We start from the raw sequence: 25088 nt of genomic DNA on the forward strand, positions 1-25088 counted from the left end.
GTAGAAAAGAGAGAGAAAAAATAACAAAGTGTTCCACATTTATACTTTGTCCAGCATCATACTCGAAACCACATTGTAAAATCCCTGTCAGACTAATCATGCAATACTTATAATAATGCAACATCTATAAATGGTGCAATAAACGTGTTGGCAGTGGTCCTGGAATCGTTTCACAGGGCACTTCTAATGACTGCAGATGGACTGGTCTCCGTGCTTCTTCCCTTCCTCGGTGGCACACTGGGCATTTGTCTCCCCCTTGGTCCGTCCAAGTAGCGCTTTGGGGTGGTAGCATTGTGCCACTTTGTGCCAAGGCGTGGAAAAAGAAAGAGAGAACACATGAGACAGTTTGAGGAAGAAGGTTGACAAGCGTGAATGATTATTAATCGCTTTTCAAGGAGAGGGTAGTCAGAGAGGTAGTCAGACGACGCCACAATAAGTCAGGATGATTAGAATCTTACACATTTAATTAGATAGTTCCCCTCCTGCCGATTCCTTTAGCATTTGAATCCAGGTCACAGCATAATGCTGCGACACCCCAATGAGACATGGATATCATCGAGAAAAATAGTGTCCGACAATCGAAGAATAGCCGAGCCCAAGGGAACTTTTTTTTTCTTTCAGCCAAACCGGGAAGCACCTTGGAGCATGAAATGTGGCTCCAATTGTTTCTCTCTGTGTGTATCCACCCATAGCGCTGCAGAGGGGTTATTGGCAGGCAGGAGGAGGGGGGTTTCGGGAGGGGATGCTGAGCTGAGAATGCCAGGAATGTCCAGCCCTGTTTACAGCCCGGGCCGGTTCACACCTGCAGGTCAGGGTGCTATCACCAGCCCCGGCCCCTCCTCTCCCCTCTGCCCCCCTCATTACAAGAGGGTCAAGCTCAGAGGTGACCTAATTAGAAGCTCATTACATCACAGACAATCTCCATTAGCATGCCAAGCTGGCCTGTTAATCCATTAGCACCACAGAGGCCCCCAGTGCAGCCTTTACATTCCTGCCCCTGTGGCCCTCACTCAGGGCCCCCGCCACACACAAACACACAGTCGCACACACAAACACACGCCTATATCTATTTTGATGGGAGACGCCAAAATAACACAGATATTCTACCACAAATATGAGCAATAAACTACTGTTAGTACAGTGTCAATTATCAAGAGCAAAAAATGTAATTGCCAAGTATTAATGTTTAAGAGAATATCCCAATATATAGGTTGCTAATTTAGTTAATATTAAACAGCTTTTATCGATCAAGTTTTTTTACATTATAATCTGATGTCGGGTATCAATTGCCTCTCAGTTCCACCTAGTTTAACGTCAATCGATCAAAAGGTCAACCTGCCACCATCAGGATGTAGTAAAGTACATGCAGCAACTTCAATTCATTGAATTGAATTTACTTTAGGTAATATTGGTTCTATGAAAACTACCATTCAGAAAGAATGGGCACCCGCCGCCATGAAAGTTATTCATTTCAATGAGGCATTGATGCCCTGACACTTCAAGGTCTTCAGGCACAGTGGGACAGGCAGAGGAGGGGGAAAGTGTCGGCTACTTCTGGGCTTTTATACGAGTGCGGGCTCTAAACATGCAGGGCTCCACCAGTGTTTTGGCGGGAGAACAGGCTGGAGACAAACTCAAAACATATTAGCCCTGCTCTGTCTTTCTACATCTGCCGAAGAGCATGTGCAGCTCCAAGATAAATCCTTCCCTCCCCCCTTTTGACCATTAGAGAGAGAAAGTCATATTTCAGCAAGCTGTTTTTTGGCACTGACATTTGCAAAGTTACAACCCTCTAAATACTTTTGTGTATTTGCCCTAGGTCTGCTTGTCATTATCGTACACTTACAACTGAAGTTTTCGAAAAGTGAAAAAATGACACATCGTCTCACAGCAAGGTGCCGAGATGTCAACAAAAATCCCTGCTCCCCTTCTCACTGTTTACCCCTACAAACGAACCTCCCTCACTGTGTCTTTGTTGGATACGGCCTCTAAAGCGCAGGGTGCAGCTGTGCGGTTGTGGCCCGGTGCTGGGGACTGAAAGGGTCAGTATCTATCTCCTCACTGGGGACCTGGGAGACACTGAGCCCCACTACCTTCCCTTTGAAACCTTTCCCCTCTGGTGACTGGCAGACCATACAACGCTCAGAGCTTTGTAAGTGACTCCATTGTCGGGGGCAGATTGAGAGGAAAAAAGGGAACTACCCCTAGGGATAGAAAAGCAAGGTGAAACAAAAAGGTCTGCCTCTGTGGTCTGAAGAGGGCAGGGATGGATCAAAGGGCTGGGTGCTGACCTGCGGCCTTTGTCCGTCAGACAGCCCTGGCTTCATTTAACCTCCCTCTGGAGGCCGGCAAAGCCCGCTGGGATATCGAGCTACACAGAAGCCATGCCCTATGGGGACATCTCAGGGCCTCATCTGCAACCCCTCCACCCTTCCCTCTGTCTCCTCCTCCACCCCTCCACCTGGGACAATATCGCAGGTGAAAGTGGATGGGAGGGGTTGGCCTGTGCATCGCCCCAACCTGTCAGGGATCCACCACAAAGGGAGCTGAGCCCTCTCTCCGGATGCCCGGCGGCCAAGTCTTACCTTACTATACAGCATTCACATGGCCTTGCTGCCTCCCTGCCCTGGCTCCGCTGGGAGAGCCACAGCACGGAGGGAATCCGAACAGAGAGGAGCTCTCAGTCGCTCACCTGGGGATGGTAAACCTCAGCTATGTGGCAAACAAAGGTGAACTTAGTGGATCTCTGCTGCATTGTTTAGTTGTGGAAACTTAAATCTTCTTGCCTTAATGAACTGTTGAATGGGGAGGATTTTCTATGGTTCAAGGGGCCATGTGTGACTTTTAAAAACCTGTCCATCATGCTTTCTATAGGGGCCGGCCTCACAATCATGCTGCACACAATCCTACACTTCTAGGCCTCATGTGTAGTATAAAGGCCACAGGTAAGTGCCTTTAGAACAACAGGTTGCACTGGCATGAGAACAACAGGTTGCCACACAAAAGCTATTTGCAGTATTTCTGAGTTGCTTTGCCCCCAAAAGGGAGTCAGGGGTCAAGGTGTGGAGCAGCTGAAGAGGAAGAAGGAAGATGAGGATGGGAGGCAAAATGGAAGCAGCGGGGGTACCTGTGCGGAGATGGGGATGGGGGGGTCTAACTATGTTGGGAACGAAAGCGGCCAAATTGTCCTGCTTTCATTAGTGCGCTGAGTGAAGCCTCTGCCGAGGCCTCGATTCCCAAGACTCTCAGATAACAAGTGGCTTCCCACACTGAGGCTTTCTGTTTTCGGTTTCCTCTCCAATAAAATCAGCCGGAGAGCCAGAGAAAGAGGGAGAGAGAGACAAGGGAGCAAGAGTGATAGACAGGTGGGGAAAGGGGAGAGGGGACCCCCCTGGTCTGTTATCTGTCTAATTCAGCCATTCGGGTGTGTGATGGTGGTGGTGTGTGTGTGTCTGTGTGTGTGTGTGTGGGGGGGGGGGGGGGGGGGGGGGGGGGGGGGTATTTTCCCCAAGCCCAATGACTGGCTGCCGACAAGGCATTTCTGATGGCCATGATAAGATATCCCACCCCCGGTGTCCGACGCCTCCAGCCCCGACCAGACCCCGAGCTCCAGCCTTTCAAGTAACCAGGTTCAACGTCTCCCTGAGAGCTGGTACTGAAAGACAAGGTAAGGTGGTCTCGTGCTGAAAAGCACAAATGTGGCAGACTGAGTGAAAGCGGAAGGCAACCAGTGGAGGTCACTTATGACCTCCCACACACACAGTAATGGACAAACCAAGACAAAAACATTCCATACCCAATACCAGCCGTCCTGTTAGTGACAGGCTCTAGATAGGGTCTATTAAGGACTCTACTCTCAGCAGCTGGCTGGTGTGTGCGGAGGAAAAAGTTGTGTTTGTCTGAGGCCCAGCCCAACTCACACGAATGCAGTTATTTTGGATGTACAGAGGTCAGTGCTGTTGACTGTTTAACCAGCTGCCAGCTGCTATCACACTGTATTATCAATGCATATTTTACAACAGGAAGAGTTTTAGTAAACTTTCACCCGTAATGCGAGTTCTGAAGCTGAAGTTTGCAGAATTATGTAGAGATGGGTAAGACAAAACTCACCTGAGACTCATCTAAGTTTTTGAAATATCTACATATATATGGTACAGGTGCTGTCATATGAGCCCAGTGTGTCTGACAAGATGGATGGACCGTTTCCTCGGCTCTGTAGAAAGAGCCTGTTTAAAGCCACATTAAAAAAAGGAAGTAAGGAGGAGGCCAAGTAGGGAAGAGATGACATCCAGCAGGGTAGCCTTACTACTTCCCGTTGTATACCTTATCATCCCTACTCCCTCGCAGCCAATATGACAGGAACTCATTCAAAAATACACCCTAATGTGCATTCATAGGAATTTAGGTGCACACACATACTTAAACATAAAAAAAAATAGCCAGTATAACAAGCTGCAAGCAAGAACTTGTAATGCTTTCTTGTCAACACTGAGAATAGAGAGGAAGCCATTCAAAGTGAGTCACAGTGAGATGAGAGGCGGCATGGGCACAGAAGCTAAACACATGTACACTAATATACACAAACACACACAACCACATCATACTGAGCCAAGCTGCTTCTCATTTAGACGTTCCATTGCAGCGCACTCACACACACACTCACACGCGCACGACACCAAATGGTCCTGATCGAACCTCCCTGCTCTGTCCTGTCCGCTCTCCTCTGCTGATAGCGACTGGAGGACGCGCGGCGGGCCGGCTGGACCGAGGGCGAGAGGTGGAGGGAGGGACGGAGAGGAGCGCGAGCGGGTGTTTGTGTTGGAGAGGTAGGGTGGCAGGAGTGATAAACTGTGACCTTCTCCTCATCCTGCAACATGCCTAATGGCTGCTCTGAGTGCTACAGCTCAAGGTGTCTGAGCCTCTAAATGGAGGGGTATTTTTATCCTCCTCACACACACACACACTCACACACACACACACACACACACATATTAGCAAATGCTATGAATGGCGTGTAGAGCCGTAGTTGATGTCCGGGTGCACCACAGGGTGAGCAAGGGCCGGCGAGTTGGCACGCAGCGCTGGCAGTACTCAAGTTCCTGATAGCTTTCAGGGGCCTTTGATGTTCTTTGCAGCCCCCAGCCCCCTCACCGCTTCATCCCCCTGGCCTCCCCCTCGCAGGAAATTGCATTCTGTCCACTGCCATAGCAGATAAATGAGGCAGGAGAGGGGCTGCACACTGTCACCAGCCGACCTGGCCTGTCTCACACCGCAACCTGCAGTGTGTTAGCCGCGTGTGCACCCATCCAGCACCCACCGCTGGCCTTGGGGAGAGAAAACGCATATGCGCACGCGCGCGCGCACACACGCACGCACGCACGCGCGCGCGCGCGCACGCACACACACACACACACACACACACACACACACACACACACACACACACACACACACACACACACACACACACACACACACACACACACACACACACACACACACACACACACACACACACACACACACACACACACACACACACACACACACACACACGGAAAGGCACATACACAGAACTGTAGACAAGCTTGCTGTTGTATAATCTCACACACTCAAACCTGGTGTCTTAGATGTCTAGATGCTACCAAGTGATTCTCTGCAAGTCAGTGATCATTTAATTGGATGAAATTATATGGGCAGTTATGCAAATATACAGGGAAAGTGGGTACATATAATCCTCATAACTCACCACAGCAGTGCAAACATGGTATATATATACATACATATATATACAGTATATACATATATATATTCACTTATATCTCTGATGTTACATGTAGCTTTGGCATCGGATACGGATAACAACAGTCTTCACTCTTGCAGCTAGCGTGTTATATCCAATTACATCATGTGAGATTCCTGCGATCCCTCCGTAGACATTGTCTGGGAATGTCGAGATATAATATGCTAAAAAGGGGCTGCTCACGCAATGGGGACCCCAGTGGTACTTATGGGCATGGAGGCGACCAGATATTTACGGGAAGTTGCCTATGAGCATGTGTGCACGTGCATGTGTGAGATCATGCTTTGCGATGTTTTTGAGATTGTGTGCAAGTGTGCACATGTGACCACAAGGTACATGTCTGACATCATGGGTGTATGTGTGCAAGAAGAAAAGCCGCAGCCAACAAGTATGTTTGATTAGTGTTCCTCTACATTCAGCAGGGTCCGCTGCAGCAAAATGAGTTACAGCAACAAGGTGATGTCAGTCCTACTGGAACCCAATAGTACAACTCCACCCTCCATGCTAAAGGCCTGGCGCCCCTACACCAGGGGGCCACCATGTCACAATGCTCAAAAACCAAACTGGTGTTCTCCCACAAAAAAAAAGAAACTGTTCTTTCACATAATATACTAAAATAAATATTTCAGTAGAATTAAATTTCAGTGTCCAGGTAATACATGCCACTGACCTTGGTTATTATCTTTCCGAGGCTTTCATTCACGTCTTTCAGAGATATTTTGGGAACTTTAAGTGCATTACCCACTGAAAAGTTTTATGTTGTGTATGACTCATAGAGGCCATGAGCATGTTCATTACATGGAACATTAAAAGTTTAACATAATGTTGTTTCTCATCCTAGTCAATAGCCCTCCTCTTTTCCCCAGTCTAATGACTGAAGATGTTTGGCTTAAACCAGGGGCTCACTAATAACTTGTTCCATCCTCTGATCTGTGCGTGACCAATAGGCGAGGAATATATACATTTATGATACATTTGAAGAAATTTAAATGTTAAGCAGACCTCCTTCTACAAGTATGTTTGTAAATCATCACGAAAAATGAATGCTTTTTATTTATTTATCCCTAATTGGGTAGTCAAACTAGAATATTTATATTACTTCCTTAACTTGACATGGCCATGGTTTGCACAGTGGACAAATTTGAAGCTTTCCATATCGCAAACTCACAATATAAATGCTCTTTTGTACTGATCTGTCTCTGTCTGATCCCAGGCCATACATGTAACCAAGGATACCAGCTATCCACGGGCTGTTGCATTCACACCCTTCATATATAATCACAGCTTCAACCTTGTGCCAGCATCTGATGGCGTGAACATAAAAGACACTATAGATATCAATGGTGTATGTTTCCATAAAATGTGTTGAGAAAATGTCAAAGATCTCTTCAAAATGTTATCAATGTAACCAAAGCTGCTTTCAGACATGAACGCCTTTCACATACGACGAATGCAACAGGAGATTGTCCGAGTCAGAAGGGTTCACACCCAAAGAATAATTTTCCAGAACATTCTGAGGCATCTGGGAATCTGGGAATTTTACAGAGATTTTCCTGTTTTATTCTCATGTGGGCTGCACTCTGACATGTTCCAGAAATGTTACCAGGGAGCCTGCAGGAAAAGTTCAGGAAAATGTCCGGACCTCAGCGCATGTCTGAAAACAGTTCTATAGTACGATTACAGAGGTGTTGGTGACAAAATGTGGGTTTCAGAGCATTCCTGACTAAAAACATTATCTGTGAAGATTAACTTGATAACCACTTTGTATTGTGTTTACAAAAAGGCCTCGCTTGAAATCCAAAAAGCACAGAAAAAGAAGCATTTTAAACGGCAAAACAGTCCTTACACCCCCCCCCCCCCCGCCGAACGTTTCCTCTGTGCAGTCGGCAACACTCCCCTCCCAGCAACACTCTTCTGTTGATGGGAGTGATCCTGCATGTGGTGAGTGAGGAGTGCAAGGACACCATGTGGTTCTCTCCTGTGTAACAAACACACCACAAGCGCGCGCGGGCGCACACACACACACACACACTCACGTACACACCGACCCCATTACCCACCACCACCACCAGTGCAACTGCCCCACATGACCCTTCATCCTCTCCTGAGCTGTAGCAGAGCTCCCCTACACACCAGTGGGCTTCTGATTGACAGGCCGTGAAGATACACCAACATGGTCTCCATTTAACTCAAGTACCACACCACCATCACCTCAGACACCCTCACCCGCCCTCCTCTCCATGTCCCAGGAGAAAACACACTTGAGCCAAAGTGTTTCAGAGCAGGATGTTTCCTGGGGAGAAAAGGTTTGTCTCGGGTCAGCGTGCACTGCTGTGATAGAGGGTGCTTTTTCACGAGGGTGTGGGAGGAGGAGGGGGCGGCGGACAGCTTATGGTGAGAGGATGAGAGGGAAAACGAGGAGGGGCAGGGAGAAATAGAAACAAGGCGTGTGGATGTTTTTGACGAAGCAAACTATGGCATAGGTAGGGTGGCAGGTGTGTGTGTGTGTGTGTGTGTGTGTGTGTGTTTGGAGAGGTCCTTAAAGTTGAAGTTGGGTGATGGGGTAGCGGTTGTCTGGGGGGTTAGAGAGTTTGGAGAGGTGAGGTGGCTGAGGGGGTGCTGAGGGTGTTTAGCCCTGAGAGGAAACATTAGCAAAGCGAGGAGGAAAAGCTGCCAAATTAACTTCTCACCCTTTCAATCACACCCCTGAGAGTTCCTGTCCCACTTTACTTCTGCCGATCTGGCTCCACTTTTTGGATGAAGGAGTTGTTTCCTTTTTTCCCCCCCCTTTTTTTTTTTTTGGCCCTGCACTGTAGAGAAACATCGCACCCTCACACCAACCCAATCACAATCTTATGACCCTCTACGCCCTCCCCCAATTGCACCCACAGGCCAAAACCGACTACAAACACTAGTTCCGCAGCCAATCGGCTCGCACGTCATCCCCTCTGCCTCTGCTCCTGATTCTGTAGCAGTGGAAGGGCTTCAAACATGTCCGTCCAATATAATGGCCTGTATCAGAAATCAAACTCATACCTTGTTAAATACATCCTCTCTTAAACACTGGCCAAGAGAATGAATTGAGCTCCGGAGAGAAGAGAAACTCACTTAATGTATCACATCATTCCAAGGAAGAGAAAAAAAACGGCATTAATGTGGGTTTAAAAGATCACCAGAGGAGTGGAGCAGATGGTCTTTCATGACTGGTGCTTTTGTAAAGCCAGCCATGTGCATTCAGCTCAACCCGCTCCAGCCTGAGCAGCATGGTCTGGAGTGTGGTAATACAGCTCAGACCTCTCTCCTCCTCTCTGTCGTTCCCTCCCGCCCTCCCTGACATTCCTACACAGAGCCATTCTGGCCTAATTTGTTTGTACTTGTGCATTTTTCAGCTTCCCCTGCTTTCTGCTTTGGCTCTTTCCTTTTCTTGCTCCCTCTCTATCATGCACCAGATTAGGTGGTTGGTTCCTCCTCTTTAGGTCCCTTCAATCTAAAATTGATGATTAGAGTCATTCTGCAAGACAAATGTAACTTTTCTGGACGCTCTAAATCTGTTTAGGCACATTTAATAGTGTCAATTATTGTGGGGCCAGACGGGGGACTTGGGCCTTTCTGTAGTCAGGGCCCTTAATAACATTGGCTACAATGAGAAGCAGATGCTGACCTGCTTGGTCCCTTTGAAAAAAGACATTTGAGTAGCTCTGCTTCTAATTTATGAGCCTCCCTCCACATCTGGAATTCTTTATAATTAAAACATAAACCCCAAAGTTCTACTTCCACCTGTCAAACGTTGAGAAGATGAACATAGTAATGGGCTTCTCCTGCACTGGTGGAGAGATGGAGAGACTGGTTTTGCTTGTTCTTTCTTTTTTTAAAGAAAGGAAAGGGGCAATAAGGGGGTGCAAAGAGAGGCCTTCTTTTGTGATTGTTTTGCTTTACGGCAAGGTCTGGTGCACTGTGTAATTCTCTGTTCTGCACGTTTAACCCAGGCTACAACAAATACAGCCAGAGAACTAAGAGAGATGTTCAAATTTATACTTTGGAAATGAAAGGGTTCAGTTCGTACTGTGTCAAATATGAGTCAATTATGGGTGTGAAAAAGTAGAAAAAATGTTGAGCTATTTTTCTTTTGAAGTTTTTTTTTTCTTCTTGAGAATCCGATTCAAAGTGATGTGAGACAAAAGCATTACAGCGGAACGGAAACAAAGATTTCCGATCACACACTCGATGCTAACAGGAAGCCTCACGTCCAAGCTTAATAGATTTCCTTTCCTCGTATTAGCAAGAAAAGAAAGCAAAGAAATGGATTTGCCATGGCGGGTGAATAACATAATTGCCCATAATAGGGTTGGTTCCAACAAATCAATAGGACCTACATGAGTGAGTGGGTGTGCATGTGTACGTGTCTGCAGAGGTGTGCGACCGCAAAGCCTCTCAGACTTCAAACTCCCTTCATTAGATCGAATTAAGATCCTGCACCCTGCAGATTCATTTTCTTTGTCTTTTTCTTCCCTATTCTTCCTCTCCTCCCTCCTCCTCCTCCTCCTCACACCCTCCTTCTCTGGAGCGCAAGACAAACGCAGCTGTGAGAGGGGTCGTCAAGCTTGTGGAGGTTGGAGAGTGCAGCTCGTGCAGTTAATCCTGCTGTGAGCACGGCCATGAGGACAGCATTCCTTCCATTTTCTCCGCTATTACCAGATCACCATAATTAAGCCCTCACTGCTTACGGGGCAAAGCAGGCCCAAAAAGAGAGCTGATCCTCACCAGCTTCCTGTGGCTACTAGAAATGTGGAGGGGGGGATCCAAAATACTGAGCACAGGAGGTGTCTGAGAATCTACTCCCAAATGCCCACCTGTAACACCTGCAATAAGACTCACAGACATGTGAGCCTGCACAGATGAACACATGCTACACCACATAAAAGCGCAGCCAAACACATAGTTTTTATTCCCCAAGTGAAGATCCGTATCCTGTAGGTATCGTGCTCCTGATGGGGTCCTCACAAATCTTCCTCCCAACTCTGCTGCAGACAACTGTCCTCTGTTGCTACTGTTAACTCATACTGTCAGCTGTGATGAAGAGAGGCAACCATGTCTGCAGGTGTGGGGCCGTTAAAACCAGACCAGAGAAGTTCCCAACAACGACATGAAACGCACCGCCTCAAAGGAGACGGAGGCGGGCGTTTTTAAAAGGAAGGAGGCTACACCGCTGTCCCGAGGGAAAGAAATGAGCACAGTATGTGACAGGTTTCGGGGGGCGGAGAAGGCGAGCAGCGGGGAGAGGGAAATGAGCTACACAAGGTGGATGGAGAAAGAGGGTAGACTGGGAGTTGTGCACAAGAAAGAGGGGGGCGGGGGGGGGGGGGTGACAGAAAAACAGGGTGAGAGGTGGGGAAGGGGAGAGCAACAGAGGCGAGGGCAAGCTACTACACAGGGAGGTAGAGGGAGAGGGAGCGAGCGAGAGGAGGGCCTCTTTGTGGATCATTGGCAGATAATGGGCTCATTAGGCCAAACGTAGCTTAAAAAGGCTCTGGCTTTCTAAACAAACAGAACAGGCGCTGAGGAGATGGACTTAAGGGCCCGACATGGAAAGAGATATAATGAGGCCCGCCACCCCCGTCCTGCAGAGCAAAGGGAAGCCGACCAACTGGCTGCCCGCTCAAATTCTCCAACGATCTGCCAACCTGCTCCAGCCCCAGTTGCCCTCAGTTCCCTCACAAATAAACCTCCAAACAAAATTCCACGGTAAAACTTTGTCTCTTTTTCTTACTTCCGTCTTTTTGGGAATGCTGAAGGGTGTTTTCAAAAGATGGATTAAATGCAACCTTTTCTTGGTGTTGGCCTTTCTTCAACACTGAGCTGTTCTTGTAAGGTACAGAGCAGGGGTTGAGACTGCCTGTCCCATTCCACACCAGATGTTGTCTGTAATGCACAATTCCGAGCAATGGTGCTCACCAAGTTCAGACTACATGACTTCCAAAGTTGTGGGGTCGCTGTGCAGTTCACACTACGCGTCTCGCTGTCTTGTGATCTGGAGTCGTGCAGTCATAGTTCATACTACAAGACTGACTGGTGAATGGGGGTCACACAGTACACAATGTTTTCACCCCAGAATAGTGTGTCTGTTCCTCAAAGTACATTTGGTCACGAACACCAGTTTGGAGCAAAATTGGAGCAAGCTTTGCTCGGTTTCTTGACTCCGGGTAAACGGCAGAACATTTCTAGTAGCATTGCTATTCATGCTCTCTGCCGATGTTTGTTGATGTTATCCCTCTTTGCACCCCCTTCACCCCGTCCTGCGCTCTGATAGGCTGTAGTTGTTGCCGATTCGTCAAGATATTCAGTCTGCTAGAAGCCTCTCTAATCGCGTCTTTAAAGAGTTCACACATAGCGATTGGCGACTGCTGATTGAGCGCCGATTGCCAAAATGTGTAGGGCAATTCCAAAATCAGGCTAAAAATCGTGTAGTGTGAACAATTAGTGGCCTGGCCCACACATCTACATTCCCCACACACCTCCACCTCCACAGCCCCCCGGCCTTACTCACTGTTCTGTTTGATGACGAGTAGGAAATACTCACACTGACTCATGCATCAGTTCGGTTCTCCTCCACCAGACACCTGGACCGATTTATTCTCCGTCACCTTATAAAATGTAGTCGACATCATACTGTACATCGTCATGCTGTATTATTCACTCATTAGGCTTAGCAACCCAGAGCTGTCCTCATCCCGGCTCTCCCTCGGGAGCAATATTGCAGAGCAAAAACCCTCAAGTGATACAAATAAAATGTTATAGAGGATGCAGAAGAAATGTGAGCTGCTGTAGTTAATGCCTGCGGTAAGAGGATGCTGTTCCAACAAAGACGTTTGTGGGAAACTTGAATTCCTATTAGGCAATTGGGATGTGAGTTGCTTGCCAGAAGGGACTAGGCCAGTTCTGTTCACTCTAATGCCACTTACACTAAAGAACCATCTCCATGCAGCAATTTCTTTGATGAATAAAAAATTCCTTTAGAGGTCCAAATTGATATTGTATGACAGTGTATGCGATTGAAGTGTACCACTGTAGCGTGCTATTAGGTACCATGGCTGTAAGCAATAACAGAGCAGTTTGCCTTGAACTTCTTTGTAATCAACTCAGGGAATCTTTAACACAGACCATCGCCATCCAGCCATTGAAACAGCCGTGAGATTTATAGTGAGAAGAAGTACAGCGGCTGCTGTCTGGTTCTCCAGGAAACCTAAATATCTTCCTCTCCTCTCCCATTACAGAATGTTTGCCTTTGTTTGCCTTTATTAATACCAATATATTACACTGGGAAAAGCAGGGGAGCATTACTTAGAAAGACAGAAGTGGGGATGAAAAATGGAGGTATTGTAAGGGGGGCCAGAGCAGTTTCTGTTCATCTCCAGCTGCTTCCCTGCTCATCACGCTGAGAGCTAACATGAAACACACTCAGGCTACGGTCTCCTCGCACAAACATCTGACATCCATTAAGGATACTGATGGAGAACCAAGCCTCTGAGGGGACTTGCGGTCCTCCGCTAGAAAAGAAAGGGAGGGGAGGGGGAGGACGAAAGAAATTGAAAGAAGGGGATATTTCTGACAACTATAAATAGGTCCACACTTGGGCTACAATGTGTGATTTTTCTCTTCTATAGGTGGGCAACCAACCACTTCAACACCTTTTATTCAAATTTAAAAATTTGCCTGAAACTTTGTGAAAACCAAAATATTTTTCAAAGACTAAATACTGTTTTTTTATACTGCATATTGTACTCCCAGTGAGACCTTCGAATTATCTCACATAAAACCATGATCAAATCAATTTTACAATGCATAAATACATTTCAGGACACAAGACAAATCATGAACAGTGAAGGCAGGAAAGAGAGAAATCAGAATTGGGTCACTAGAGAGGTAACATCAAATAACTCAAGGACCACAGGGTTGGGTTGTTGTGTTTTTACACTAGCCATCGATTTATTCCAAACATCCCTTGGTGGGCCTTGGAGGTTAAGTAATTGAATAGACAATAATCCAAAAATACTAATTGTATATACTGTATAAAATGTGTGTATTTTGAGGGTCCCTAGGCCATTCTGTAAAAACATTCCAAAGCTGTCTATGAGATATATCTGTTCCCCACGAACTTTTCCCTGCTCAGATAAGTCAACGCTGACAGTGTGAAACATCATCTGAAAACACCGACGATCAGCCCAACACATGTAGGTCTCCACGGAGGTCCTAAGGGCAGAACACTCACCTTGTAAACGACAGGCGGATCTAAAAGAGTTTACACACAGATGATGCATTAGCCATCAGCTTTGTCCTTATATAGGGATTGTCCTCTTTTCCTGGAAGAAGGAATAAAAAAGGCAGTTGGTCTGAAAGCAGGGCAGCACAGACTTTTAAAGTAGGTATATGAACCAAGTGAATTACTCGTGTGCACAAACGTACACCAAAGTCCAATCTCAAACTAATAGTGTGGCGTTTTAGGACATATGTTCATCCAATGAATTTCGCGGAGAGTTAGACCCTCAACTGGCCAGCAGCCAGTTTAACAGATATATAAGCTGCTTTCATCCGTTTCCAGAGGGGCTGTATGTGAGAACACAAAATGTCCAGCCAGCCCCCCAAGTAAAAATTTCCGGAAAATGGCCGAGTGAGCCAAATGTCAGAGAAGCTCCCAGGCACCACCCCTCGCACGAATGTTCCGGAAATGTCCCTCCTATTGTGAAAGTGTCCGACTCGGTCAATCTCCTGCTACGTATGTGGACAGCAAACTTCAACCCAGTTTTTCTGACATTTTCCTGAGTTTCAGCCAATGCCAAATTACTTCTCTACCATGTCACTTTTAGCAACACAGCAAGTAAGGCAGTGAGTTTGTAGTTGGAAGAGGCCCGCAGGAGAAATGTGAGGAGAAGATGAGCTATTAGAGGTGTTTGTCTAAACAAGGTAACGCCAGCTCCCTGGTGGATTGGTGTAAATAGGCGTGAGGGGAACATCACCCTGCTGTCTCCTCTACTTGTTTACTTCAGCATGGAACCCCCATTGGGCCACCCTACGTGGACCCCCACACACATTGACCCACAGCCAGCACAGACAAACAGAGGGATAAAGAGAAGGATGGTGAGAAAGAGAGGAGAGACACACCTCATTAATCTCCCTGGCACTTTCCACTCCGCAGCTGTCTGTTTCACCGGCAAGTTTACTTTTCTGTGGAGGTGAAAGTGACTGATACCCAAACGGCCGACTTACAATGCAAAATGTTCAGCGTCACCAACAAGTCATAATTTACACACTGCCCTGCTTCCTGAACTCGGGAAAAGTTGGAACGCCCAAAATGTTTGGACACATCTTCTCCTGGCTGGCATGTTGAGGAGTGGGGTGTGCTGAAGAGAGCACATCAAAACTGACATGTACAGTTAGTGAGTTTGCCTGATGAGTGCTGACTAAAGGTGACCTCCCCGACCTTCACTGAACTTCTTCGTCGGCGGGGCAGTAAGCGAGAACGCAATATGACAGATATGAGAGTTGTCAATCTTCCCGCCAAAATTTTGAAGAAAAAAAAAAAGTGAATATGTGTACTATATTTCCCAAAATGTTGCACTATTCCTGTAAGCTTGCTTGTTTGAACTCTTACCCAGTAAATTTGGAGTCGTGCTTGTTCTCCAAGTAAGTCAACAGAAGAGAGAGCAACACAGGCTCATGTTGAGGCTTTTTATTCCTGACTCACATTCTCACACACAAACAGACATGGTGACAGCAGACAGGCAGCCCATCCCCATCCAGGCTCCAGTGCGGTAGGATATCAGACTTGTGAATTGAAGGGGGGGGGGGGGGGGGGGGGGGGGGGCGGGTCCTGAATGACAATGGGTCTGGTAGCCCTAGAGGAGATCGTTATGGCAGTAGGACCAGGCAGCGGCTTCTGTGTGTTGGAGTCAACAGCCCCAATCACCCGCCTGGAACCTGGAGCCCAGACAGGCGGGGGGAAGATGGAGCCGCTTGCCTGACCTCGGCTACAGGCCGCAGGCACAGGGGAGACCCAGCCCAGACAGAAGACACATCAACCGGGGCAGCGATGTCTCAGGTTTAAGTCCCGCCCCGTTGGTGACCTGCATGTGCCACTCCCTTCCATCACGTTCGCCCCAGATAAACAGACTTGTTAAATTCCCCCTCCATTTGCCCTCATCTATTACCAGCTCCTCCACTTCCTCAAGACCCTGGAGACCACACCCACCTATCCCCACCTAAAATTGCTGTGCTGTGGTTTAATCACCGCTGGATGAGGGTGGAGGTGGGTGGGAGGCGAAAAACCACATATTACATCATGCATTTACTTATCCAGGGTAGCTAGCGCCCGGCATGGAGAGTGGAGCTGGAGGTGAAAGGTGAAAGAATCAGGAGTAAATGACTCATGACCAAAATCAAAGGGTCGGATTGTGGGGGCAAGGTTGCTTAAACACCAAAAGGTACACAATACCTCCAGATACACACAGACATGTCTGTGGTCTTGAAACGTTTCACCTAGTGTGATTGCTACAGACAAATTTCCAAACTAATCCTCACAGACTTCTCAGATGTACAAGTCCTGAATGTAACACCATAATGTTTCCCAGAATACAGAGTAAGCACTTTGAGATTATTTGCTATTAATGAAAACAATTAGGGGCTCAGGCTTTTGGTAGCCTGCCAACCACTGTTTCAACATTTTTTCCTTCCTCGCAAGTGAAATTTGAACTCTGCTTCCCTTTAGTAACAATGCAGTAAACACCCTCCCATCCCCTCTCAAACCATCTGCCCATGTTCAACATCACCTCGCTAACTGCTAGTGACATGTGCCGCGGATCGGCCTTGTAATGCACCCAACCATCCCACCTTAGCGAAGGTGGTGCGGCTCAGAGAGACCAAACAGACACAGTGAAGTCAAACGGCAGATTTCAACATTTACCATGAGTGTGGGGTTTCTTTCTTTTGATGGGGAGATCCTCTATCTTGAGAAAACTGGTGGCCAAGAGGGAGTGAAACAGAGGTCTGAAAAAGGAAAAGAAAGAAAGAAATAGGAAGCGAGGAGGAAAGAGCAAAGAGAAAACACAGCAAGGACGAGAGTAAGGAAGGGTGCATGGATTTCCACATATTCGTCTCCCATGTCCCTGCAACTCTCGCCTGTCCTTTGGAGCAGCAATGGCCCGCGCGGAGACATCAAGCACATTCCAAGAGTCGGCCCAATTACGGACAGATGAGGGGCAGTTCTCTTTGTTTAAGAACAAAGACAGAAGTGACACAACTGATCTTTAAAGGGAGCTCTCACAGCCGCGGCGGAGGAGAGGGGGGCCCAGTAGGTGGGGGAGGTGACCAGCTGGTTATAAATATCTATTTGGTCAGTTACTGGAAGGAAAAATTTGCAGTTTGTTTGTCATCCACTCATCCAGGTGGTGAGCCTGGTGGTTGCAAAACATCAGGGCAGAGAGAGAGAGAGAGAGAGAGAGAGAGAGAGAGAGAGAGAGAGAGAGGCCAACCTGTTTGCAAGAAATGAGGAATTTGACTAATTCCTATATGAAAGCCACATGTCATCCCTTGTGTAAACCTGCAATGAGAGAAAGCTCTTGGAAAGATTGCATTGCATATTTAACCAGGTAATTATTATGATCGTGCACATTAGACATTGATGCAATGAAAATTAGTCTTGCACTCATAGTGACTCTATGTCAAATACATTTTTAATAGCCGTCATCTGGAAAATTACAATATTGGAACATTCTTGTTGAGTTGACTGGGATTGCAGAATATCCATATCCCTTAGAGAAACTTACTGTGCAACTAATCAGGAACAAGGGGCTGAGCACAGCTTGAGGTATTTAGGGTGGGCAAAAACTATCAAAATATCCACAGAAGCACCTCAAACCACTTGTGCATAACAATCCACTTTTCAGATAACCATTCATAGGCTCAACATGTTCCAAACAATGTACTATTGCCCTGCAAAAAAAAAAAATCAAAGCCTCTGTGAAAGACAACAACCTTTTACAACTGCCTTTCAAGCCAACAGGGGGTTTGAATTTGATACTAAAAAGTCAGATTTTTGGTGGGGTAACACTTTAATAACGCACATTGTGCAAGTGGTTGTTGATGGCCAGAAGCATGCAGTATTGGACTGCAGAGGGGCGGGACAAGTTTAAAGTTTAATTCCCACTCTGCAGTAAATTAGAACACAGCAGGATAATTTCTGTTTATTCCAAATACAGCTGCCTGGGCCTCTCTCCTATCCCTCTCTCTCTCCCACCGCAGACCACACCATGGCCGCACGATCACCTGGACCAGCAATACACACCCACACACACACACACACACACACATACACACACAAACCCACACACACCCACACACACACACACACACACCCACACACACACACACAAAACACACATTATGCAAACATATGCGCTTGCATAAACAAACAAACGGGCACATGCATACATGCACGCATATGTACACAGATGCATACACAAAAACACACTGCACTCATGCACGCACACACAAACATTAAACACACTGGCCAGCGCTAGAGCAGATACATTACAAAACAGATTTTGCAGGTCAACGACACCAGTGACATGAGGGCTGAACTTACAACTTGTGTGGACAGAGAGGCGAGTACTTTGTGGCTACTTGCTGCAACTCTGATTTTCATTAAAGGGGTTGTATCTATTTAGATTGTATCTCGTTCTACTATCTGGCTCTATTGGTCATTACATTATATGGAAAATAGTCAATATGATGGAATTTATAAAGATACTGTAATAAAGGGGTTTGTTTTGTGCCATTTAAAAAATATGTGTCTATTTACATTCTTATCTTTTCCCCCCTTGTGACTAGAAACTTTGCAGTTGACTGTAGTAGTGTTTTTAGAATCTTCTCTACTCCTTCCAAAAGCACAAATCATGATATCAGCTTGTCAATGAGCAGGTCTTTGCTGCGCTCTAGTGGCAGGTCAAGTCATTGCACGTTGTAAGATAGTATGGAGAGGTCTATAAGCATTAACAGGCGTTTGTCTCCATCTAGTGCCATCTAGTTAATTTGTGATCAGGTCACTCATACCGAACTGTTCATTCATGGACATGAGAAATATTGATCACTGTGTGGATCATTGTTCTAATAAAAAAATATATAGTATTTATACGTTTTTATTACTATTTATCGTCACAATCTCCTCCTGTTGTTGCAGTGATAGAATTAAAACACTGTCACTGAGATTTTGTCCGGAATCAAATAATCGTTATTGAATTCAAACGAAGCACTAATAAGGATGAGTCTATGTCTTGATTTAGTATGATAAACTCTCCCTCTGTTTATAAGAAAGTGTTTCTAAACCAGAGTGCACATGTGAGAAGTCGGGAACAGCAAGAGCTAATCAGCCCACGGAAGTGAAAATCACATTCATATTCTGAATCAACATTTTGTTTGTTAGCCATGATGTCGTAACCACCCACGGTAGACTTGCCACGAGCCAAGAGGTTGTGAAACGATGATGGTACCTGTAGAAGCCACATATCCGTATGATATCAACCTTGTTTTAAGAAAAATAATTAGAAGTACTACACTAGTCACAATCCTAAAGTGTGACATCGACGTCCCTGATTGGCTGGAAGTCGTTGGAAAGGTATTTGCAATGCCCTATGGGATTAGTAGTCCTTTCGCTCTTAAAATGAATTATGTACACTGTCCTGTAGCTTTGCCTTTATGTCGTTTTCCATTTTTTTTTGTAACGATTGATCTCGTGGTTTGTTGGCTTGGTACCAGGCTTAAAACTCTTTATATAAGGATTTTATGAAACGTCAATGGAGTGAGTGAGTGAATCAGAAATTCCCTTCCGGTACCGGATTCGTTCGAAAAAGTGGGCGGTCAATGTTTAGGCCGCTTTTATTATTTTGTCACGTTACTCTTAACTATTTTGACCGGCTTTGATCTCTTACATATTGAACGTCACCTGCTCCGGAGCAGCTCAGCCGTTCAGCATAAGTCACCACGGTGTTTCTACCCCGGTAAGAAGAGAACCACGTTCGTAGGACGGAACAAAACCAAGATTTGAAACTGAAGTCACCTCGATGATCGCCACATCCTTCCTCGTAGTTCAGGCCTTCCGCAGTGAACCGTAGCTCCTAACTGTCGCATTACAAGTCACAATTCGACACAACGCATTTACACCCAAACAAACCCACGGGCGCGCGCCTTGTGTCGCGCATTTTTAAAAAAAACCTTTGAATGGGATTTCGAAGCAGTCCCGTGGATGAGTTTTTTTTTAATCAATAACTTTATTAAGTGACAGTTTGCACATACATATAACACAAATACACTTACAGACAACAACGACTAAATAAATAAATGAATAATACACAATTCATATTCCAGGGAATCTACAAAGTCCACCAGATCAATCAATAGGCAGTTCAATTAATATCATCAACTACAGTTAGAAGAGTTCCAATATCCGTCATGGGAGGTCACAAGTGTTGAGTATATCTGCACAGTCTTCATAGCTTTACAATCTTTAAAAAAATCACGGAGTCCAAATACCTATCGATTTCAAACTCAAACGCAGAAACGAATGGTTTAGAGTTACATCTGTGGATGTGATATTTAGCAAGCAGAAATGAAGGATTTCCTTTAAAATACTTTCCTTCACCAAAGAAAACATTCTTTAAAACAAAAAGAGAAACCTGTAATACAATGAGATGGGACGTACTCAAGAACATTTGACCAGAATTTCTGTGCATAAACTTTTTGCAGATACAGCGTTCAGATTCAGTCACGTGGGTGTGTGAAACCTCGGGACGTCACCGGTCACGTGATTGTGATAGAGCCAATCGAGCTCCGGTACAAAGCTTCACTGACAAACCATTTCATTTTTTTGTTGACACGCTTCCCGGAGCGTTGGTGTCACGGGTAACATCGCTGTTTGTTTGGACACCGAGCGATCCTGAAATCCCGGCCGAAACCCCGATAAACTCTAAAAAAGTATGGTGACCAGAACAACATCACTCCCGTCGAGCCGGACCGAAGGGAAGTAGTTCGATATGTGTTGATGTCAGTTAGAGGAAACGCGGTTGAAGAGAGTTTCCGGTCGTAACGTTGGCGACTTGCTAGTTTTGCGCTAAGGCTCCGAGTTCTCCCACTAGCCTCTTTAGCTTAGCCGGCTAGCAAGCTAACGAGCTGCGGTAGGAAATGCTCGTCTGGAGGTCTTTAATTTTGTTAAAACATATGTAATCACCGACGACCGTGAGATGTTGTCGGCGGCAGTGTGCAGTAAGAGCTTTGACGAGGCGGAGGAGCGACAGGGGAGCAGGTATCCGTGAGGTCGGGTCGCTCCGACAGTTATGAGCAGTTTCAACATTACAACCAGAACCTCCACGCTGAGCTCTTCGTCGGTGCCCGACGGCCACGGCTCGCCGGTCGTCGGCGTCAACGGCAACAACAACAACAAGCAGTGGGACTTGGGAGGCGATGTGTTCCCGTGCTGTCGCGAGATGAGTCCCATGGACGATGCGCTGCAGGCGGGCATGTCCTCGGTCCAGCCGGGACTGGACGGACACCTGGCCCAGCTGCACGCCCGGCGCCACGGCACGCAGGGCGACCTGCTGTTGGACCTGAGCTCGCCGGCGGCCTACGTCGACAGCGGCTCCCCGGAGTACACCAACGGCGACGGGGGCAACGCCGGGCCGTTGTTCGAGAGGAGGAAGCGGTCGCGCTCCGACAGCTCCAGACACCGCTTCAACGAGGTGGTCACGGAGCTCGGACCCGAGGAGGTGCGCTGGTTCTACAAAGAGGACAAGAAGACGTGGAAGCCCTTTGTCGGGCACGACTCGCTCAACATCGAGCTCATGTTGCGGAAATACCACGAGCTGAACCCGGGCGCAGCGGGCTCCAGGGTCCGCGGCGCGCCGCCGCCGCCGCCGCAGGAGGAGCAGGAGGAGCAGGAGGAGGAGGAGGAGTGCGGCGGTAACGGCGCGGTGCTGCTGGAGACGCGGACCAGCAGTGTGCACGGGGGCCGCGGGTCCCTGGACACATCCACGGCGTCCTCAGACGACAGGGACCCTGACAGCGGGGACATCAACGTGGAGCCCGTGTGTGTCCGAGGAGGCCTCTACGAGGTGGACATCAGAGAGAGAGAGTGCTACCCTGTGTACTGGAAGCGTGAGTATCATCATCATCTGCATCAGTCGACACTCCCGTGGCTCCATGGGCATGGGTTCATTTGTCTGTGCATACACCTCCTGTTTATACTCTGCAGTGTGCTGGCAGACGGCGGACTCGCAAGCCAGCTGCTCATTCAGACACTCACTGGCAAGCGAGCGACATCCATCCCTTCTCCCGCAGGGGATCTCATTCAGAAGACACAAACTAACAGGCACATTTTGGTCATTCGCTCTGATCAGTTGATGGCCGAGTCCTGCCAGTATTTTCACTGGCCTAAGTAAGGACCTATAGCTTTGGGGCCATCACAAAAAAAACCCCACCAAGTAAGTCAGTCTGTCCGACTCAGCTGACCTGCACTAAGTAATTCATGGACATTTCCAGGAGAAGGCGTGGGGAACAAATGAAGGCAGTCACTATAGCACGTCGGGAAAACCCGACCTCGATGAAAGGGTTCATGGGCAGCTGGTTCTTTTGAAGGTTAACACCATGTGACATTTAGAGAAGCAGCTATTTTCCTGAATGTTCATGCTGAGGATGTAAGTCCTTTATGGTTAGTTCAGACCCTCAAGGTGACGTTTCAGCTCGGCCTGTAACACTGCTAATTGGATGTCACGTTATTATTAAACACCCCGATACACTACATTTGAGAAAAGAAGACTATATTTTTTAAAGGTATCAAAACATTAGCCGCAAGAAGTGGAGGCATGGAGTTGTTATGAGTATGATCATTTGTTTTTATGTTTGTCCAGAGGCAGTCTTACTCTCTGCAGAAAGGTTCCTGTGCTTTGAGGAGTGAGCCTACAGTCAGTTCTGCGTTGACGCTCATATTCATTACCAGAGAATCCGTTAATAATGTCACTCAAGACTGTAATCAAAGCTGGTTTCACTTCACAAACCACAAGAGACAAGGCCCCGCTGGAATCACCAGTCTTGTTGAGTAAAATGGAAATCAGTCTGCATCAACCAACACACACATTGAAAATGAGTCAGCTCCTAGAAAGTGACTGTGGTAACACTGTTACTGTGGAGGATTTCTGCTTGAAATACACAGAGCAAATAAAAAACACCCCACCCTAAAAAGTCAAGATTCCTTATGGTTCTCTTTTTTCTTTTTTCTTTTTCAATCTGTGACTAAATATCTGCAGTTTTTTCCCCTATCTTGCAGAACAAGATCAGATTTTAGTGATGAGAGGGCAGTGGTTTATTGACGGTACCTGGCTCCCATTGGAGGAGGAGGAGAGTGACCTTATCGAGCAGGAGCACCTGAACCATTTCCGTGGACAACAGATGCAGGACACGTTCGAGACTGATTTGGTGGTCCAGACTGTCGATAGCAAAGATGGTGAGGAGAATGGGAAGGGCATGGGTAGAAGAATATGGATGATATATGTGTAGATATATAACAGTATGATATAATTTAAAATGCACAGCTCTGAAGCCTCATTCTATGGTTAAAAAAAATAAAAGCGATAGAGTGTTGTATGAGGTTGAAACAAAAAGCCAATACACCTTATTGCAAACCGGTTACTTTAAAATCATACACTTCCTTACTGGTGAATTCACTGACTGAGCTGAGCTTTTATTCCAGTCAGGCAGTATCTTGTAAAATAACACCTACGTTGTGTTGTGTTATGGCAGCGACGAGACGGAATACTCCCACTGGCATTTTAGTTATAAACTCCATTAAAAAGTAGAGCCATGATCTTCAGAATAAAGCCAGAAGAAATGCATTATTAGTCATAAATGGTGAAGTATGTGACGGCCATGCCTGGTGTAAGAACAATGCACGGTCAAGGGAAATGAATGGAGCGTGTGTGTGTTTTGTGGATTTTTCGTCATGTCATCCTCCTGATGTGAGGCAGGTGCAGCTCATTGTGGCATTCTTCATCCTGGCCCGTCCGTCTCGCAAGGGCTGGCTCAGGCGAAAAATGTCGTAGGCTTTGGCTGCGAGCAGCAATAAGAAAGGCGTTCTTTGATTCAGCAATGTCCTTAAGTGACCCGATCTACGGCACCGTCTGTGGTAACGAATGTGTGGTTGCGTGAATGTAGCAGATAAATAGAGTGAAGCAGAGACAAAAGGGGCAGCAACTGTCGGAGAGAGTGAGAAAATGTTTTTTGTGCATCATAGAAACTGAGTGAACATGAGTGGAAAAAACACAAACATAGTAATCTGCTGCAGCTTGATTGTAATATCTAATATTATCCCATTGCCCTCAGTTCCTGTAACACTGATTTATTGTATATAAATAATAACTGCAAAATGCCCCTGTTAAATTGATATGACTCAAACAAGGCCTTTATATTTTTGGCTCGCCTCTCGTCTTCAGTGTCCTCACATGTCCGCTATGGTGCACTGAACTGTCACTGCTCCCTGCTCAGAATAAATTAAGCCATGTAAATAAAGCTGTCAACAGTGCAGATGAAAGTCACTTTCATCATCACCCTTTGGGTCTTGCATTCACTGCTACTATATATTCCCCATGTCACTGGAAGGTCAGTCTTGTTCCACAAACTGCAGAGCACATGTTCACGGACACTAAAATATGTGTATATGCACGCAAGCCTATAAACAGTCACAGAGGATAGAGGGATCATTGTTAGAATTATCTGTAAGGTTGCGTGACATATTGTGCACGGGCACACAGATTGGTTTTCTCGCACTCGGAGGCCCCGACCAATGCAAAACACACAGATCATATCTTATGACCTTCGCTGGTCTAGCAAGGGCAGATGTTGTATTTTATTTCTATCTCTATGTTATACAGTTCATATCTTACACAATTGTCTTATTTTCAAACAACTTTACTATTTAATCTAATTGGATTATAAAGCGAGACAGCAGAGTTCAGACTGTACATACATTCCATCCGCTATCTCTCCCAGTCTCCCGATCTCCTATTTTCTACCCGTCTCCTTGTACCTCAGTAAGTTTAGTTAGCTGAGACTAAAGGTTAGTGAAGCAGAAGACATATGACCAGCATACCAGCGTGCTATGTAGACACAACATCACCATGAGGGAAGGACGCCGGCAATTGTCCTGTTCTCTCAACATGCAAATGCACTTTTCTGCTTATTTTTCAAGAATTGT

General features: G+C 46.5%; 1 protein-coding gene and 1 long non-coding RNA gene across 3 annotated transcripts in view; one reads left to right on the forward strand and one right to left on the reverse strand.

Annotated features, from left to right (window-relative positions):
* Positions 1–20032, reverse strand: LOC124851021. Its single transcript, XR_007032192.1, has 3 exons — positions 19908–20032; positions 16758–16840; positions 1–299 (listed from the first exon to the last, which is right to left on the reverse strand). It is a non-coding gene; the product is annotated as an uncharacterized LOC124851021 (long non-coding RNA).
* Positions 19732–25088, forward strand: part of ddhd1a (DDHD domain containing 1a) — a 21470-nt gene continuing 16113 nt past the window's right edge. The window contains exons 1-2 of one of the 2 annotated variants that reach the window (XM_035610114.2): positions 19732–21997; positions 23166–23342. In XM_035610114.2, coding sequence (XP_035466007.2) covers positions 21181–21997; positions 23166–23342 — 994 coding nt within the window. In that variant the 5' untranslated portion in view covers positions 19732–21180. The remainder of the gene's footprint in view (positions 21998–23165; positions 23343–25088) is intronic. The other variant, XM_035610115.2, reaches the window with a different exon arrangement.

The sequence above is a fragment of the Scophthalmus maximus genome, chromosome 15 (genome assembly GCF_022379125.1).
Source record: "Scophthalmus maximus strain ysfricsl-2021 chromosome 15, ASM2237912v1, whole genome shotgun sequence".
NCBI classification, from domain to species: domain Eukaryota; kingdom Metazoa; phylum Chordata; class Actinopteri; order Pleuronectiformes; family Scophthalmidae; genus Scophthalmus; species Scophthalmus maximus.